General features: G+C 35.0%; 2 protein-coding genes across 5 annotated transcripts in view; both read left to right on the forward strand.

Annotated features, from left to right (window-relative positions):
- Positions 1–13051, forward strand: part of Oct-TyrR (Octopamine-Tyramine receptor) — a 21993-nt gene extending 8942 nt beyond the window's left edge. For 2 of the 4 annotated variants that reach the window (XM_015328819.2, XM_015328826.2), the window contains exons 2-4: positions 157–294; positions 3539–3738; positions 4290–13051. In XM_015328819.2, the coding sequence (XP_015184305.2) occupies positions 3713–3738; positions 4290–5697 (1434 nt within the window). In that variant the 5' untranslated portion in view covers positions 157–294; positions 3539–3712 and the 3' untranslated portion in view covers positions 5698–13051. Of the gene's footprint in view, positions 1–156; positions 295–3538; positions 3938–4289 lie in introns of all 4 variants that reach the window. The other 2 variants (XM_015328830.2, XM_015328831.2) reach the window with 2 other exon arrangements.
- Positions 13052–14960: 1909 nt separating this feature from the next.
- Positions 14961–19934, forward strand: Ir25a (ionotropic receptor 25a). Its single transcript, XM_015328832.2, has 5 exons — positions 14961–15722; positions 15860–17013; positions 17198–18030; positions 18176–18505; positions 18611–19934. The coding sequence occupies exons 1-5, from the start codon at positions 15575–15577 to the stop codon at positions 18960–18962; spliced, it is 2817 nt and encodes a 938-aa protein (XP_015184318.2). The 5' UTR covers positions 14961–15574; the 3' UTR covers positions 18963–19934.
- Positions 19935–19966: the final 32 nt, after the last annotated feature.

Genomic DNA, 19966 nt, shown 5'->3' on the forward strand with positions numbered 1-19966 from the left:
TGATGCATATTGTATGACTTTTCTCATTAACATTGAAAGAGAGCATGAATGGATGCAATGAAAATTAACATATAGATATTTTGTCATAACGATTATTATTACAGGATGAAAAGAAAAATAATATAATGTTGTTTGTTTGTTTTTTTTTTTGTCTAGATTTTATAACCAGAATTGATGGCAGGGTTGTGTTCGTTGCGTCGAGGATCGACGCTCAGTCGATCCTTCTTGGACGAGCCATTGCAGCGAGTTTTAATCTCATCGAGACTTTATCAAAATTTCACCGTTCGATCTGCCGTAAGTATATTTTGAAGTATATTTTTCCTTAAAGAAGAAAAAAAAGAGAAAACAATGAGAAAAAATATTGCCTCCGTCTGGAGGCAATATCAAAGGGGTTGCTTGATAAGAGCTTTCCATTAAGCGATTTCATCCTCGATTGGCAGGTCTCTGTACTACCACGCATATATGTACATATTTGTTTAATTACCTACGTGTTTACGTGTACGCGTACACCTATCTACCTATCTATCTACACATAAGTGAATAAACCTTCGTCAATTTGACTAAATTTACTAATTTGTCTGCAATCGATTGTACGTACCGCTTTTTGCTTCGATGGCATTTATATGCTTTTAATCTTACATTAAACCACTATCTTGCAAGTAACCAGTGGAAAAGTTCAAGGTATATTTTATCAAATTACTACGTATATATTCCGAAACGAATATTCATACCACGTGGCATCCTTCTCATCGAAAATGATTAATCCTCTTATCAAAACTAAATTGAAGATTGGAGTTTTCAAAGTCAAAGTTTTTTAATCGAGGTATCGATTATAGATATATAAATTCCTATAAACTAGTCAATACGTTATCATATTTGCTTTTCCATATCCGTTCAATATTCATTCATTTATTAAAGTTCTACGGCCGAATCGTCGGATTGATTTTTCTTGTCTTCATTCGTCAATGACTTTTAACCGATAAAATATAGATAGATTGTGTATGAAAGAGAGAATGATTGATTCGAAAGAAATTCTTTTCAAAGCAAAATTTCGAATTCTCGTTAAACAGAATAATCAATGTACAAATATCCAAACGAATCTTTCTTTCACTTTTACACCTGCCTCTCACTGAAGAAAGATCAAAAAAGAAATAAAATGACATATTTCTAATGAAATTGTTAAAAAATATCACACGAGAAGCAAAAGTAACTCGAAGCAATTGTTCGATGCAAACGCAAATATAAATTATACTTGTCTTAGTCTTAGTCTTATGCAAATTTTATCCAATTTTCTTCAACTTCTTTATCAAAGGTGGTTAAAGTTTTTCAATCCCGAGGTAAATGCAAGCTCAGATATTTCTTAATAAGTCGCATAGGAAACAACAAAGTTAGTTGTGGAGCAAACAAAGTTTCATTTAATTTGGCCTGTAAATGTTGAACACAGATTATGCAGAAAAAAAGAAATACGACTTTTTAAATCCAAGGAAGAAATCGGAAAGAGATCGGAAGAGTCGAGATCATTGTTGTCACGCCATGTCATCTATGAAATATCAATACTTTAATATTAAAATAAGTATTATTCCTTGAAATTGATTACAATTCAATTTTCACGATATTGTCGAAATTCATTTAGTGTTCAAATGTAATCCTATAACTTTCATAATTATGAGTACATTTGTACTTCTGTCAAATACGTGGACTAGATAGCGCACTCCTTTTAGTGTTCAAATAAATCTCAATGGAGGAACATTATCCGTAATGCAATTTATCGTCGTATTATATGATCGTTCTTATCTAATCGTTGTTACGGATGCGAATATATTGTCTTCCGATCGCTTACCGTGAGTTTGATTATAACAAAGATAGGAAAACGAATCGCAAATAATCGATAGTACCAAAAACATATACCTATAGATATATCAAACAAGAGTTTGGAACGATGGAAGTGGAAATTGGATGAACGCAAAAGAGAACGGTAAAGCAACTGGTAGAACGTACAATGAATGAATGTATATATACATGTATGTACGTATGTTAGTGAACGGAATTACCGTAGGACGGAATTTTCATGAGCGAAATTTCATTCGAGTCCTTCTCTTTTTTACCTTTTTCTTTTCTTAACAACACTAAAATTCTTCAGATGGAAAAAGAAGAAGAAGAAGTAGTAGTAGTAGTAAAGGAACCGACGGCTTTATTTCAACTTTATCGTTTTCCTTTCTCAAGGTACTTTCTCTAATAATCCTCGTCGTCTTTTCTATGACTTTGAGTTTTTCCAAGAAAAACGAATAAGTTTGTGAAAGAAACGAAACCAAACGAAACCAAACGAAACCAAACAAAACCAAACAAAATCAAACAAAATCAAACGAAAACACGAGTAAGGGGGAAAAGATTTATTAATGACCTAACGAGAGAAAACGAAGAGAGGAAGGATGGAAAATGATTGAACACAATTGTTCGATCGTCATCGAGAAAATGTGAGTCCTTACTTGCCCTCCCTTGAGGGTACGAAGCGAAAAGAGGGAGGGGAGCTTCTTTATGCTTGCTTGGAAAAAGAAGGATGCTGCTCTCTAATTGATCCAACATATCCAGTGGTGCCTTCCACTGAGTGACGTTTATCCGTAATTAGTTGTTTCCCTTTTGACGAGAAACGAGAGCTAATAACTACCTAGTCCACCTTCTAAAAAGTATTTTTATACCTTCCAAATTTACATTAAAAATTTTCGTTTAAATATAAATCTTTTCGTTCAAGGTTTCGTTTTGTCATATTTTCTTTTGCTTACTCTTTGGCTTTAATTAACTTTGTTATTTAATTTGAAAGAAAGCAAACCTCTTAAAGAAATGAATATTCATGAATGACGTATAATATGAAACAAAAAATAGATTGACGATAATTCATGGTCACGCTCGTGTCCGTACTTTTGTAATAAATCTTTCTCAGAATAAGAAGCAAAATCATGTTTTACGCTCAAAGATAGAGTTCAACGTTGAACGTACCATTTCGTTTTTACTCTAAGGGAGAATTAAGTTACTTATCTACGTATCCTTACCAATGTCGGACGTAAAAAAGTTGAGAAAAAGATTACGGAAAACGAATGGTACAAAAGTCGTAGCAAAAGTAGTAGCAAAGTCGTAGAAATTTGTACGATCGAAAAACTTTTACTAGTCGAAGTAGGAAATAATTGGTGCGAGTTACTTAGCGAATGAGGACAACTTAAGTTGATGAGAATTCTTTTTAAATAAATAATCCTATAATCCTTTAGTTTTCTTTTTTAAAACTTTCAATGAGATATTTCACGTATGATATAACATGGTAATACCTTTATAATTGTTAAAGTTGTCCTATATGCTAGACCACATATCCTATTCGTTCCAACAGCATGAAAAGTTCTCATCCTCGAATCTTTAAAGCAAAGTTTTCTGCTACAATCTTGTTCTCTTTCTCACACACGCGCACGTGCACGTTCACGCACACGCATACGTTCGTATTTTCTCTCTCGAATTGAAAGTTTTTAACGACAAGCACGATTGCACATTTCAGGCGGATCCCTCGAGCCACGCGGAAACTCACGGATAGTAGCAGGTGCGCGTCGAATTTTAACGAGCAACAAATTCTACGACCTTCGATCTTTAACGAACGAGTATTGAAAAGTACGCTTTCGTGCTTACCTTGGAAAGCGCACAATACGATCGTTTAGATAAATAAAATGACGCGATGCGCGGAAGGAGCAACACAACAAGGTGACGACAACAAGGAGACGATAACAAGGAGAGATAATATTAAGTTTTGGAATTTCATTTCTTTTCGATAATGCATTAACGCATTTTACTACTAAAAATGTTCTTTTGACTTAAAAAGCCATCTATCTCAGTGTCTCCACTACTCGAATTTCTATTCGTTCAAAGATGATACTTAAAAAATAATCAATCGACGAAGAAGGTAAATCTTACTCTATGGCCAAGTTATTTAATAGTCGCGACGCAAACTCCTATTAGAAATGTTCATTCAAGCGTTATACCCACTGTGTTATACCCACTGTGCTCCTATAGAAATCAAAATGCGTTTCCAAGCCGTGCGCGCAAGCTTTCATAGCGGTTTACCTTTCGCCTTCTGAATTATTGATTTTCGGCTTTGACCTCATGTAGTGTTATCAAGACCTTGAATTATTTCTCTTTCGAAGTAATCCTAGGAATACGAGAGTGGATCCTTCGATGTATATTGATCTTTTTAAATGAGTCGACAAAGATATAAACGATTTTCGTTAGAATTGTTGTTTTGGATGGTGTTCCAGGATCAGCAGCAGCAGCAGCAGGCGATTGGCGAGCTCGTCCAAGATTCGAGAGGATAAAAAGATCGAGAGGGGAAAAATAGAAAAGATGACCGAGACGATGTCGGTCTCGGAAGATTCCGAGGTGGTGGTACCGAGGAGCGAGGACTCGTGCGAGGATGCCGAAGCACAAGGGAACTTTGGGATGCCAGGTTGGGAAGCAGCGGTGGCCTCGTTAACCCTCGGATTCATCGTTTTAGCAACGGTTCTGGGCAATTCCTTGGTGATACTGAGCGTTTTTACCTATAGGCCCCTGAGAATAGTCCAAAACTTTTTCATCGTCTCGCTGGCGGTAGCCGATTTGGCCTTGGCGATCCTCGTAATGCCATTCAACCTAGCTTACCTTCTCCTAGGCAAATGGATTTTCGGTATACACTTTTGTAAGCTCTGGTTGACCTGCGACGTTCTCTGCTGCACCGCGAGCATTTTAAATCTCTGCGCGATAGCTCTGGACCGTTATTGGGCTATTACCGATCCAATAAATTACGCACAAAAGCGTACGCTAAAAAGAGTCCTCGGGACGATAGCCGGTGTTTGGGTGTTATCCGGTGCGATTAGTTCGCCCCCTTTAGCGGGATGGAACGATTGGCCGGAGCAATTGGAGGACGACACGCCCTGTCAATTGACGAGGAGACAGGGTTACGTTATTTATTCGGCACTGGGCTCCTTCTTCATACCGTTATTTTTGATGAGCCTCGTTTATTTAGAAATATTTCTCGCTACGAGAAAAAGATTGAGGGACCGTGCTAGGCAAAGCAGACTCGGGGCTGTACAATCGACGAGGCACCGAGAAGCCGACGACGCTGAATCCGTCAGTTCGGAAACGAATCACAACGAGAGGTCGACGACAACGCCTAGGACCCACGCTAAGCCCTCGCTGATCGACCCTGACGAACCAACCGAGGTGACGACAGGTGGTGGTGGTGGTGGTGGTGGTGGTAGTGGTCACGCAGCTGCTACCGGCACTGGCACCGGCACCGGCACCGGAACCAGCACCACCGCTACAACCACCGCTGGCAGTATAACCGGAAATTCTCGACGAGCTGCTTCCGGTAGCGGTCATCACCAAAATCCTCCGACCACTACAACGGTTTATCAATTCATCGAGGAACGTCAGAGAATCTCTCTTTCGAAGGAGAGACGAGCGGCAAGAACGCTTGGCGTCATCATGGGCGTATTCGTAGTTTGTTGGCTACCCTTTTTCCTCATGTATGTCATCGTTCCCTTTTGCCCGGCTTGCTGTCCCTCCATCAGGCTTTCCTATATCATCACGTGGCTGGGTTACCTCAATAGTGCCCTTAATCCCCTCATCTATACAATATTCAATCTTGACTACAGGCGAGCTTTCCGAAAGCTCCTTCGCATTCGCTGATCCCCTTTCCTTTCAAAACTATTTACTTTTCTTCTTTCTTCTTTCTTTTCTAGCAAAATTAAAACCGACCAAGCGATATCGAGGGCTAACGAGTTTAATCCTAGTCCTATCAAATCAAAAATTTTTTTTTACAATGAACATTTACAATAACGAGAAACTAAATGAAATAAAACTGCATTTCTTCGTTGTTAGTTCCTCCTCTATACATAATGAGTTTCAATATTTTTCAATGAATTTTGCATAGATTCAAAATGCGATCCTTTCTCGTTTGGCTTGACATTTGTTCGATTTGCGTACAATCTTCATCGTGAAAGAGAAAGAGAGAGAGAGAGAGAGAGAGAGAGAGAGATTTGTTTTTACTTATTTTAATCGTAGGGGTAGACGTTTTTATTACAATTTCCTATAGATGGAAATATCTTTCGTGTTAAATCGTTAATCCGTTTTTCAACTAAAATACGAAACAAGGATAATCGAATAATCGGATCATGCCCGTTTCGATCATTTCTTTTTATTCTCCTATCAAAACTTAACATCGAAAGTCCATCGACCATGATATCGGTCTAATGAAAGCAAACGGGGTAGTGGGAGGGGGAGTAACAAGAACAGTAGTGCTTCAAATTTCATTCTTGTTCATTCGTATTTAACGAATAATCGCGTATTTAGTTCATCAATGATTTTCTATTATTTTCAATTATATCAAAGAATATTTTTCTATAACGCGAATGTGATCACGATTAATAATTAATCCATTTATTGATCAATTTTTAAGCTAGAGACAATTGAATTTGTTTAAAAAGTTTAACTCTCTCTCTCTCTCTCTCTCTCTCTCTCTCTCTTTCTCTCTCTCATTACAGACATGAAGAACATTCGTGAAAAGGGAAGCAGTATAATCGTACATGTACGTACGAGTGAGATATTTCGCGAAAACACTCGTTAGTTTCTGCAATAGTTTCTCGGTTGGAAATTCAAACAACTTCATATGCATAAGTACGTATGTACGTGTACATTATTATGTGGTAGAGAAACAAGGAATGATGGATGCTTCTAGACGATTTTTTCGCGAGAAAAAAACCAAATTGCCGTATCGATTTATGCAAAATTCGTTTGGAAATGGACAAAACTTGCGTGTAAAGATAATTTGACGTAAAATTGACGACTTGTTCAAAAAATCATTTGAAACTCGAGTATAATCTAGATAGGTAGATAAAGGTTTAACAATGTTGTAGTACGCAATACGACGAGTACGTTTGGATAAAGGAAGTGTTCGCGATCGGTGAAAATACGCCTTTTTAAATAGTACCAACAAATGAAAAAGAGATTTTCATCTTAAAACATAGAAACGTTGGAACGTAGTAGAATCGTTCCTTTATTTCTGCGTCCAAGAAGAGAATAGTTCTCTTGGGGAATGTTGAGAAAATGACGAAAGGAAGAAAGGAAGGAAGAAAGGAAGGAAGAAAGGAAGGAAGGATTCTCAGGGAAATCGATTTCGAGAGAACAGAAGAAAAGAGAAGAGAAGAGAAGAGAAGAGAAGAGAAGAGAAGAGAAGAGAAGAGAAGAGAAGAGAAGAGAAGAGAAGAGAAGAGAAGAGAAGAGAAGAGATTTTCCAGTAGGACGATTTCGTTGACTTTTAGTAGCTTTCTTATCAAACAAAGTAGGATTAAACGAACAAAAATAAGAACGTCTCGTTCCGATGGATTTTATCGTCTATTGCATACTCCGTTTCATTTTTTGTTCCCTTTGACGAAGAATCAACAAATCAAACGAATTAACCTTTTTGATAATAGAGACCAAAAAAAGAAACTCCTTTTTTTTCTTCTTTTTCTCTAACTCGTTCTTGTTAAATGGAACGTTAATTCGATATTCGTATTTAATTATTCGCTTTAAGCTGGCCAGATCGATCATAATGAAATATTAACGAGAAACTGTGGGAGACGTTTGGTACGATCAAACAGTACGATCGTGACAATTTATTCAACCAATGGGACACTCCAGTCGATTTGTCCTGTCGAAATTAGGAACAAGAAGGAGAACGGTTTTTTTTTTATCAATCACATATTATACAGTTTATTTAGTCAACAAATCGATTATTCGCATTACTCGCGTATTACAAGATAAATCATATAATTAAACATTTTTTTCAATTTATAATTAAGTCCACTGTCATAATTATCGTGTGTAACAATTAACGTGAACCTTTTAAAGCCACGCGTTTAAAGTTTTCTTCTTCGCTGTCAAAATGGAAGAATAGAAAATACTTTTAATTCGTATTACTTACTTAGCTGGCTTATTATTCTCTCTTTCTTTTTTTTTCTTTTTTTTCTTTTTCTATTTAACGTTATCTACGCGTTGCATTAGCTCAAAGATAATTTACAAAAGAAATGAAAAGAACAAATGTAATTAAACTCGTAGTCGATTTCGACGAATATCCTTCTCTTTCCCCAAGAGTACAATCATCTTTTTATCATCAAAAGGAAAAGATAATCGATCGAATATAAGTTTCGTTAATATTTAGCCACAATAGGAAAAGTCCTGTGTATTTTAGATAAAACCTAACGATAGAAGGTATATTATATATTTATCGTTCGTAAAACACGATTATGGTTGTGAGTATCGATATAACTAAAACTGCAATTCAAAGTTTTGAATTAAAAGCGAAATGAAAGAAAGAAAAAAAAGATAAAAAAAAAAAAGAAAGAAAATACGTCACGAAAGACGACCAATGCTTCAAAAATACAAACAGATTTACTAAGTAAAACGAAGGTAAAGATTCAAAGGTTGTGCTATTAGCCTGTAATACGACATACGTAACATATAAGAGATTATTTATGAAAATTGTTTTCGGTCTTGTATACATAACACGAATACATAAATACATACATACAAATATACACGTCGTACACAAATGTATAAAAAAAAAAAGAAACGTAAGTAAAAGCGCATTAAAAATGTGCGAAAAGAGGCGTGGTACACCACTACTCCATTATCTCGTCGCGCGTGTCATTGTTAAAAAATAATTTGTCGAATCGTATTGATCACCCGAATGAGCACAGCACAGGAGTGTGCATTTATTCAAGACAAAAAATCAACTACTATAAACAATTTTGAATCTTCTTCGTTATACATTATCATATAGATTTAAAAATAAAATAATAATAATAATAATAAGATGAAAGAAAATGCATAAAAAGTGACGCAAGCAACTCTTGCCACGAGTCATTTGTGTCTACGGGTGTACGTATATTCATTTGTCCAAAAAAGAGAAAAATATGTAAGTAAGAAAGTACGAGAGTACTTTTCTCTCGTTTCGAGGATTCCTTGAGAATTTGACTCGACGTAAAAGCGAAATACACGTGTATATGCATAGGAAAATAAGAACGTATGTTGTGTATCATGCGACTATAAAAAAAAAAAAAAAGAATAAGATCGAATTACGAAGAGAACAGGAGAGGATAATATATGATGTAGAGAGAAAGAACAAAAAAAAAAAAATGAAGCAAAAAAAAACAAGTGAGAGAGGGTTCCGACCCTTCCTTTTGACTCCTTTTTCCCTTCCAACTTGAACTTTCCCCTCTCGAGTGCCGCTCTAACAAATTAAGCCACGATTTCGTTGCAAGGGCACTCTATAATAAGGTTGTGATAAGGTTGTGAGATATATACGCTTCGTAGCCGTGCTACGGACGTCACAAGATTTTAAATTTAAGCTTAGCGAATAAAATAATAAATTTAATTGAATAAACAAAGAATGATCAAATAACAAATGTAGACATGAAGAGAAAGAGAAGGGAGAGAGAGAGAGAGAGAGAGAGAGAGACAGAAAGAGACATCGAATGAACTGATTATCGATAATACAGCGAGACTCTTTACGAACGAGGAAGGAAATATTCGTAATATTATTTATTCAAATTATTTATATCTATGGTCCAAAACGAACATTTCTTCTTCTTCTAGAGTCTCACTTATACATTACAATTTATATCATTAATCTTTCAACGAGTCATTCGTGAAAATATTATCATTGAATGATGAGAACAATTTAATATTGCAAAATTTGTCCATATATGAAATTAATTGCTTTTCTTTTCGTGAAGTAAATGAGAAATGTTTGTAAATAACATGTTAATTCGTTCAACGACTTTCATATAAATGATATTTAACTGTTTTATTTTAATCCTTCACCTGATAATGAGAAAACACACGATAATGCAATGATACTTGTTTTATCAATCGACAAATTCTATTTCTGTTTATTCATCTCTCTTTGTCTCTCTAAAACGAGATTTTGGAAATGCATAAATGTATTATTTGACGTTATATGAATATACATATGTATTATACGTGCGCGAGCATACGTAAAACATATGATATTTATATAGTATACAATATGTATTATATCGTACCACGTATTACAAATCATTCGGTCGATATTCATATTTATATACATCGGGCGATTCGCTAATCGAAACGTTTATCAATATGATAACTAAATCATTCGATCTTATTAAATAGAGAAATCAAAATCTACATTAGGGGTTCATTCTGGTTTATACGCCGAAAAAAAAGGCTATTTTCACGATTTTTTTTTTAGGCTTTGTAGGATACATAAACATATGAAAGTTGTTGGGTATGATAAATACACTCTAGAAGTACGATAAAAAATTTTTTTTTTATTGTTTTTAACATTTTTTGACATTCAAAATGGCTGACAAACATAAACCCTTCAAAAACAGGTATGCTGTTAGCGGGCATCGAAATTTGCGAACGGGTGATCTAAAAGAAAAAATTAAACGGTTTTAATTTCAGTATGACAATGGCTACCGGGTATGTTAAAACTATCAATTTTTATGAAAACAAAACAAAATGACGGCCATTTTTTTCGCACTTTTTTGTAAAAAAAAAATAGTAAAAATTAATATTTTGACTTGGTTGTAGCATGCGAGATAGCCATTCATGTTTAGAGTATGTGATTAAAATTTCAGAAGGATCGGTTGAGTAGTTTTGGAGATATCATGCCCGCCAACCGAAAAAACGTTGTTTCGAGAAAAACGCGTTTAAAGTTTCTTTTAACAAATTTTTAAAAAGTCTGACTTTACCTTATTCTGCGATGCCTGCACCATACAGTATGCCTTCTGCTTCTTCAAAATACTCATTTTCTTCCACTCTAGCATTTTTTCGTTGTGTCCTGGCCTCTATCAAAGATTCTCCGCTCAAACGATTGGTTGAGCGCACACGCGTGTTGTCGCGGTTTCTTGCGTAATTGACTGCGATAGGGCCAAGTTTTATCTCCAAAACGTGCATTATTTTCAGTATTGGATCAAAACCTTTGTTGAATATACAAGCTGCCAATTTACAAGCTATTTCAACAATTTTTTTACCATTAAATAGGTGTTTAGGCACCATAGCCCAAACGCATTTGTTGAAGCACTCATTATTATTTTAAATGTGTGGCCACCTAAACATCTTTTAAGTAATTCTGTTTTTGTCAGGTCAACATCAACCTTTTGTTTTTTGCTGCTATATTCATGCAGAGACATTTCCACTTACACCATCGCAGATGGTTTGTCTCCTCTATCTGTAATATCTCTATGTGTTTGGGTTGCAAAATAATATACTTAAACTGCTCGGATCGTTCTAAAATTTTTATATGATAATTCTACATATGTCTACTTTCGAAGAATGTAAAAAAAAAAAAATTGATTTTTTCAAAATGATAAACCAGAATGAACCCTTAAGCGTTTAGCAAAAAAAAACCAGAAATTTTCTTCAAACTCGTAACGTTACGATTGGTGAATCGAACTATCACCGTCTACGTTACAATGGACGTCCGATTTTCAAATAAAAAAACAAACAAACAAACAAACAAACACACACACACACACATAATGCCACATTAACTTATATTAGTTAATAAACTAATACTCCGTTGGTTGTGATTTACAAGTATAGCAATACAGGAGCTCGATTATGCATATGTAATGTATAAACACGTATGGAGCTTCTTTTCCTCGTTTGTACATATACATATAGATATAATTCTTCGTACAGAGCCCGTATCTCCGTCATTTTGTTCCGAGTTATCGAAATATTTCTATCAAATGATATGAAATGATATGAATAATGCGAGCGAGGAAATAGGAGAAAACGAGCTTCCAAAATCGGGAGACCATTTTGATCGTCGAGGAACTATGCTTGTTAGATTTATATTGTTATACGTGTACATATATGATATATAGGAATGTTGATCGATACAAAAACAATTATAACAATTATAGAAAATGAAAGATTATTGACGAGACTCATCGTTTTAGCAGAAAAATAAATGAAAGATTTTTCGAAAGGTGACAAGTTTTACGAGAAGGTATTGAAGGTTGAAAGCGACGTTTGTTCGTTTTCAAATTCTATTTAAAAAAGAAACAAATAATCGCGAATGAAATATTACGTGCAGATAGTTTTATCTGTATAAGTACGTAATTACTTATCCATGTATAATATTGAAATATTTCCTATATCGATAGGGAAAGAACAACATCATCATACATCTCGAAAAAGATTGAACAAAGAAAATGAAATGGAAAACGACGAACGAAAGATTAATTTAAAAAGAACAAAGATAAAAGAAAAAGAAAAAAATACAGAAAATAAACCAAACGTTTATCGTGCGATAAACTGCCTGCCGCTTGAACATGTAAATATATATAACAAATATCCGAATAATAACATATTATGATAACGTTGTCGAAGAGAAATTTAGTCGATAATATCTGAGCGTACAAGGAATATTCAAATACTATAAATATTCCTTTAATCAAAGTATTCGCGGAAATAATAATGCGCAATTATTTCCGAACTAAATCCCCGTACGAATAGGGGCTAGGAATACAAGTTCGAATGCAATTACGTGAACTCGGTGATAAGCGAAAGATGATATGATGAAAAGAAGAGACAGACACTAATTACGATCGACTTATTATACAGCATACACGATCCGATACTCGTGTCAGAAGCAACCTGTCACCCAATTGTTACAATATTTTCTTTTCATTATTATTTTCTTATCTTATTTTGTTTTCTTTCTTCGACTGCATTCCAAACAAATGATCCTTCGTCCTTTTAAACGTTTCGATAATCGAACTGTTACTTTATTATTAATATTATTATTACATTATACATCGTTACAATTATGCATCGTTTCGAATAAATGTGAACGAAAAGAAACGACCATTGATTAAAAATATTCAGTATCCGCTACACACAAAGATTCTTATTTGGAAACTTTTTATAATCCATCGTTTTGTCCTCTATGTTATAATATTAAAACCATAAAAGAGTTGGCGATTATTGATATTAGAAAATACTATACCGTCGATTGTTCTATTTTTCTTCTCCCTCTGTCCGTTCCAACATATTACCATCAACGACCAAAATGCTAATTAAGCCAAATCATATTACTTATATCATATTATAGTTAGAATTTAACTGTCGTGCTTTAATTGCGCTCATTTTCTTCCATGTATGTAACACATGTGCAACAACATCGTTATCTTAAATTGCACGAACGAGCTTGAATGAAGATTGAAAAAATAGAAATTTCAACAACAGTAATAGTAGTAGTAACAGAGACAAGTACCAGTAGTACTACTAAAAATGTACTTAACCATTTTTCCCTCACAAAAGACTAACATCATCCTACTAGAGCAACGTCGTCGCATACAAAAGGCCAAACTTTGCGTAACGACGAAAAAACATGCAATTAAAAATTTTCCTCGTTCGTTCACTTTTTACTTTAGAAAAAGAAAAGTAAAAAAAAAAAAAAGAAAAAAAAAACAGAAAAAAGCAAACCCCAGTAGAAATCTGATTAAAAAACAAGACGATTATGAATATGTTCTACTAGGACGTATATCGCATATTACTCACATCTTATCATATATCACTCTTGTCACATGTTCGCGCCCCCACCACCCTGACGCAACCATGGTGGATAAACAATTTCTCCAAGCTTTTTTGATGTCCATGTTCTTACGCACCTAAACATCCTGCCACGCGCTAGCATAGCATAGCCGCTTGCGCAAGCGGGAGCTTTTTTTAAACGCACGCACGCACACAATCATACTACGCCGGAACTTCCATCCACCCCACATATATATATAATACTTATTCGTCTTACAAAAGTCCATATATAACGTGCAAATCGCGATTAGATCTCGACTGCTTTCTGTCACTCGCTTTGCGTGTCGTTCCTTTTGTTCGATTAGTTTAACGTTCAAGCGATAAGTGGATGCATTTTAAAAGTAATTCTAGGATCGTTAACTATTTTTTTCCTTTATACTTTTTTTTCCCCCAAGATTATTAATGATTGGTGTTAGTTATTTATGATATAACTGAAAGAGGGGAAAAAAGCGTCGACGACTAAATATTAACGGATTGCTTCGATTAATTGTCAGAGTGATTAATCAATAGTCGTATGTACATATTCTATAACTATTGTTTATATATTCATTTTTTCGGTCTTTCATTTGTTTGACCTACTTACGAAAAAGTAAATTCGAGTAAATGGCGAACGAAAGAATTGCGGACGTGCACAAACATGGGATTAGGGAAGGAGAAAGTAAATAAATCGAAGTTATTTGCTAAACGAATGTTTACCATTTACCATTTACCATTTACCATTTACCATTTACCATTTACCGTTTACCGTTTATCGTTTATCGTGCGCTCATTCCCATAGAAACGCTTCTCAGTGGAAAACAAAAAAGTAGATTAGTGAAAGACGATTTCTTCCCTTAATAACAAACGAAAAACAGTTTACAGAAACGTGCGGACAATTGCAACGATAAGGAACAAAGAGAAAGAATGATCTTACAATTTTTCACAAAAAGAAAAAAAAAGGAAAAAGGAAAAAGAAAAAACGATACCTAACGGTTTCATTCGCGAGACATGAAATATCGAGATTAACCTTTTCGTCTAGGTTTCGTATAATCGTAGGAACAAATCTGGCCTCGATTTCAACATTTTCTTTTTCATTTGCAAAGTAGGTAAAGCAACGTTTCTCCAATTTTTTTCCGAGTTACATTTTGTCCAACTATTTCATTTCGCCATTGAGTTTCGCCAAAGTTAATCTTGTTGTCGGCAATATACAATATAATTAAACTAAATCGATTGGCTGATGTGAACTCGAGCACAGACCGAATTTTATTTTTTATTTTCATTTCTTTTGTGGTCTTGCAGCGAATATATATATATATATATATATATATATATATATATATATATATTTACGTAGAAGCATAATCGCGAGGCCAATTGCATAAATTAACTCGCACGGTTTCGTGGATCTCGCACGTAGATAAGTGCGAGATTTCAAAGCTAAAAGCGAGAGAATGAACTTTAATACCTATGCCTTTAATACCTCGGTTCTACGAGCTCGAAGCTTGTCCAATCCTTTATCTTAAAGACTCGATAACTTTATTAACATAAGTAGATAAACAAACAAAAAAGAAAGCAAAGTCCAATCCAGATTATGATCCAGCCATTTGATACGACGAAATGATTGAACAATATCGGATATAGGAAGAAAAGAGAAAGCTAATGATTAGATATTAATTAGGATGGCAATAATGTATAGATCCTTTGTAAAAATGAAGGCGAGAAAGTCCGAAGGATTGATTGGGTCATCCCCGCGGCAACCAATGGACAAACATAAATAAGGGAAGGGAAACACTGAACACTGCTCGTTCAGTTGGAAAACTAGCTTTGTTCGGGAAGCGAGCGATATCCTCGCGTCGCCGAAAATCAAGCCATAACTTTCTCGAAGTTAGGCCTCGGTAAAGAAATGTCGAAGGGAAAAGTTTGAAGGAGTAAATTATCGACTCATTTCTCGACCATGAACTTTGCATTTCCTATTTGTCTCGTTTCAATCGTTATTTGTATTATTTTGCCAAAGTCCCCAGTCGTCGTCGTCGTCGATGGTCAAGAAATAGAAGATCGAAAGAAAAAGGAGCCTACGACGAATTCCAGGCCGGTCAATATTTGTAAGAGAATTTTTGTATAGAAATATTTTCTGCACTCTCTTCTCTGTACCCATATCCTTTTTGTAAATACCAATCGACATATTAATTAATAGCCCACAAGAAGAAAGAAATAAAAAAAAGATATTTGGTTTTTGCAGTTGTAATCAACGACGAGAGCAACGAGATAGCTAACGCAAGCATAGAGGTAGCCCTAAAAACGCTTCGGGATAAATACCATGGGCATTTAGGACAAGTTTATTCAGTCCAAACAAACGGATCCGATCCCCAAGAATCTCTCCATCGAATATGCAATGCTTGGGAAAAAGCCATCAGCAAAGGTGCAGACACTGTGCCGGACTTTGTTTTATCAACGGCAATCGCCGGTTGGAGCGTCGAAGCGTCCAACTCGTTTTCCAGTGCACTCGGTTTGCCAACCTTATCCGCTCAATTTGGCCAAGAAGAAGATTTACGATATTGGAATAATTTGGACAATGAAAAGAGTTCTTATCTCGTTCAGGTAATGCCACCTGCCGATTTGTTGCCAGAGATGATCAGACGATTGGCCATTTACCTTAAGGTCACCAACGCAGCTATACTCTTTGATCGTAACTTTGATATGAGCTACAAATACAACAGTCTATTGCTGAATGTACCTACGAGACACGTAATTAACAACATTGCTCAAAATGTCAAAGATATGAAGGAACAACTTTCGCGTCTACGTGATTTGGACGTTGTTAATTATTTCATTTTGGGAGACGAAAAAACTATTCATATGGTTCTTCAAACCGCGGAGGTTTTAAATTTTATCGGTCACAAGTATGGTTGGTTCGTTTTCACTTTGGATAAAGATATTTGGCCAAACTGCAGTTGCAAGAATATCACTCTCCTCTTCATGAAACCAGAATGGAAAGAGACAGAGAGTAACAAGGGTTTCGACAAATCTCTCCAAGCTATTCTACCTAGTCCCTTTTTATCGTCTGCTTTTTATTACGATTTGACTTTACTCGGGGTTGAAAGTATGAAATTCGCGATAGAACAAGAAGATTGGCCACTTGAACCCTTTCACATTAGTTGCGACGATTACAACGGTAACAATACACCTAGCAGGAATTTTGATTTTCTCGAGAAACTTCGGATTACGTCGAAAAATTTAACGCCAAGTTATGCTGCTTTCCAATGGGGCGAAAAGAATGGACAACACGGTGCCGATTTTAGTATGTCTATTAATTTGGTCTACATCGAGAAAGAGACGATAGTTTCCACCGAGAATACCGGCAGTTGGTCTGCTGGAATAAACACGCCACTGGAGGCAAGTAACAGTCATAATATTTCCTAATATCTCCATAATTTCTTCTTTTAACTAAACAGCCTAAAGAGGCTATTTAGTTAGGGATATGAGCGATTATTTTTTTTATCGAGGGTAGGGACAACTATTTTATTTCATTTTATTGAAATATAAAATGAAATTCATATTATACTTGTCTTTTTCTAAGGTGAGCAACAACATTATCGTAAACAATACTGCAGTGACGAGCTACAGAATCGTTACGGTGATCCATCCACCGTTTGTTATGTACAAAAATGAAACTGGCGAATGGTATGGTTTTTGCATTGATTTGCTTAACGAGATACGACAAACCGTCGAGTTCGAATACGACATACGAGCGATAGATAATTACGGTGAGATGAGCGAGAATGGTAGTTGGAACGGTATGATAAAAGAGTTAATAGAGAAACGAGCTGATATCGCCCTCGGTACTCTTTGGGTTATGGCGGAAAGAGAAAAAGTCGTTGACTTTACTGTCCCTTATTACGACCTCGTTGGTTTAACGATAATGATGTTAAAACCAAAAACTCAAACGTCCCTGTTTAAGTTCCTCACTGTCCTCGAAAACGAAGTTTGGTTTTGCATACTCGCTGCTTATTTTTTTACGAGCTTCCTCATGTGGGTATTTGACCGTTGGTCACCATATAGTTATCAAAACAATCGTGAAAAGTACAAGGACGACGAGGAGAAGAGAGAGTTCAATTTAAAGGAATGTCTTTGGTTTTGTATGACCTCCTTGACACCCCAGGGTGGTGGTGAGGCACCAAAAAATCTTTCAGGACGTCTCGTTGCTGCTACTTGGTGGCTTTTTGGATTCATCATAATCGCTTCTTATACGGCTAATCTTGCTGCTTTTCTCACCGTTTCTAGACTCGATACGCCGATCGAATCTTTGGACGATCTTAGCAAACAGTACAAGATTCAGTACGCTCCTGTTAGAAATTCTGCGGCTTATATTTATTTTGAAAGGATGGCTCACATCGAGGCAAAATTTTACGAGTAAGTTTGAAGAATGATCAATTGATTCATAAGATACGGAGGATTTTATACGATTTTATACGATTTTATGAGATTTTATAGGATTTTTCATTTTCATTCATGTATGTATTATTCATTTTCATCATCAGTCAATTTTCATTTGCAGGATATGGAAGGATATGAGCTTAAATGATAGCTTGACGGAAGTCGAAAGGGCTAAATTAGCCGTATGGGAATATCCTGTCAGCGATAAATACACGAAAATGTTTCAGGCTATGAAAGAAGCTAATTTTCCAGCTACCGTGGACGAAGCAATTAGGCGAGTTCTTCGTCTTGATTCGAATAACGAATTTGCTTATATCGCAGATGCATCCACAATTAAATATCTCGCCATGACAAATTGTGATGTTACCCAAGTGGGAGAAGAATTTTCAAGGAAGCCTTATGCCATTGCAGTGCAACAAGGTTCACCGTTGAAAGATCAATTTAATAATGCGTATGTAATAATATCATAATATATGGAATAATCCTACTCTTCTGAGCACATTTCTTTATATATAAGAGATATTTAATTGGTCATTTTATTTGTTATCATACGCAGCATTCTAATTTTATTAAATAAAAGAAAATTGGAGAAATTAAAGGATAAATGGTGGAAACATAATCCCGAAAGGAAAGACTGCGGAAAGGAAGATGAGCAAAGCGATGGTATTAGCATTCACAACATCGGTGGTGTCTTCGTAGTGATTTTCGTAGGGATCGCTTTCGCTTGTATAACCTTAGCTTTCGAATATTGGTGGTATCGTTACCGACCAAAAGTCGCTAGAGCTTTCAAGCAAACCGTCTCATCTCCAAACGGCAAAACTGCCAAAGTCGTAAGACCAATAAGATTTAATTTACAGCCGGCACCTACTCACGGCTTTCAAGCCTCTCGATTTAAATCGAGGTTTTGAATTTTCTCTCTTTTACAAAGATACATTCCGATAAAGTTATGCAGGCTCGTGCACGTTTTTTTCTTTAAAAAAAAAAAAAAACTTCCCTTCAGAAAAGCTCGCCTATTAACTTTCATATGATAGTACATTATCTGTACCTAATCACATCTAATATGATAAGTCAAAATACAACTGTTATACTGTGTATAGAACATTATCTTTCTCAATATAAATAAACTATTTATTCTTTTTATTGAATTTGCATAAATATTTGCGGAATGTTTCTTTTTATTATCGCGTCTCCCGACGATTCAATTTTCAAGATGTATCTTTAATGTAAGTTGGAAGCCTTATTCATTTCAGAAAGGACTAAACCTAAAAAAAGAAAAAACAAGAAGATAAAGAAAAAGATAAAGATAAAAGAAAATTTATTATGTAATATATGTGCGTGTGTACTTATTATATTTTATTTTATTTTATTTTATTTTATTTTATTTTATTTTATTTTATTTTATCTATACCTTCTTGATCAAAGTTAGTAGTAACAAAAAAGATTCATTTCAAATTTTAGTTATTGCTTTATCATCTTTATCTAATCATTTATAATCTACAAAAAAGAAGGATTTTAGCAATAAAATAGGAAATTTATTTCTGGATTTTTCTGGAATGAAATAAATCTATTTTAGGAATGAAAAGATACAAAAATACAATGTATAATTTTAAAATTGGCGCTACGATAAACCGTATATTTCATTGGTTGTTAAATCTCTGCTGGAATCGGCCAATCAGGTTATATTTTTCTGCTCCTCATGATGGACATATGTAGGTACAATAATCTATTGAAATAGGTTAGGATCTTTCCGCTAAGTAATGTCCGTTATATGATGAGTATATTTTTATTTTGATAAATGCCGATATTTAAATAAAAGCATATTTATATTATATTGAATGTAATTTTGATCACAATTTTATTCTATACTAAACACTTAATCATTTTTAAGTGACATGTTGACATTTAAAAACAT

The sequence above is a fragment of the Polistes dominula genome, unplaced genomic scaffold (genome assembly GCF_049000335.1).
Source record: "Polistes dominula isolate Pdom_NZ unplaced genomic scaffold, Pdom_raw_medaka contig_11, whole genome shotgun sequence".
NCBI lineage: Eukaryota > Metazoa > Arthropoda > Insecta > Hymenoptera > Vespidae > Polistes > Polistes dominula.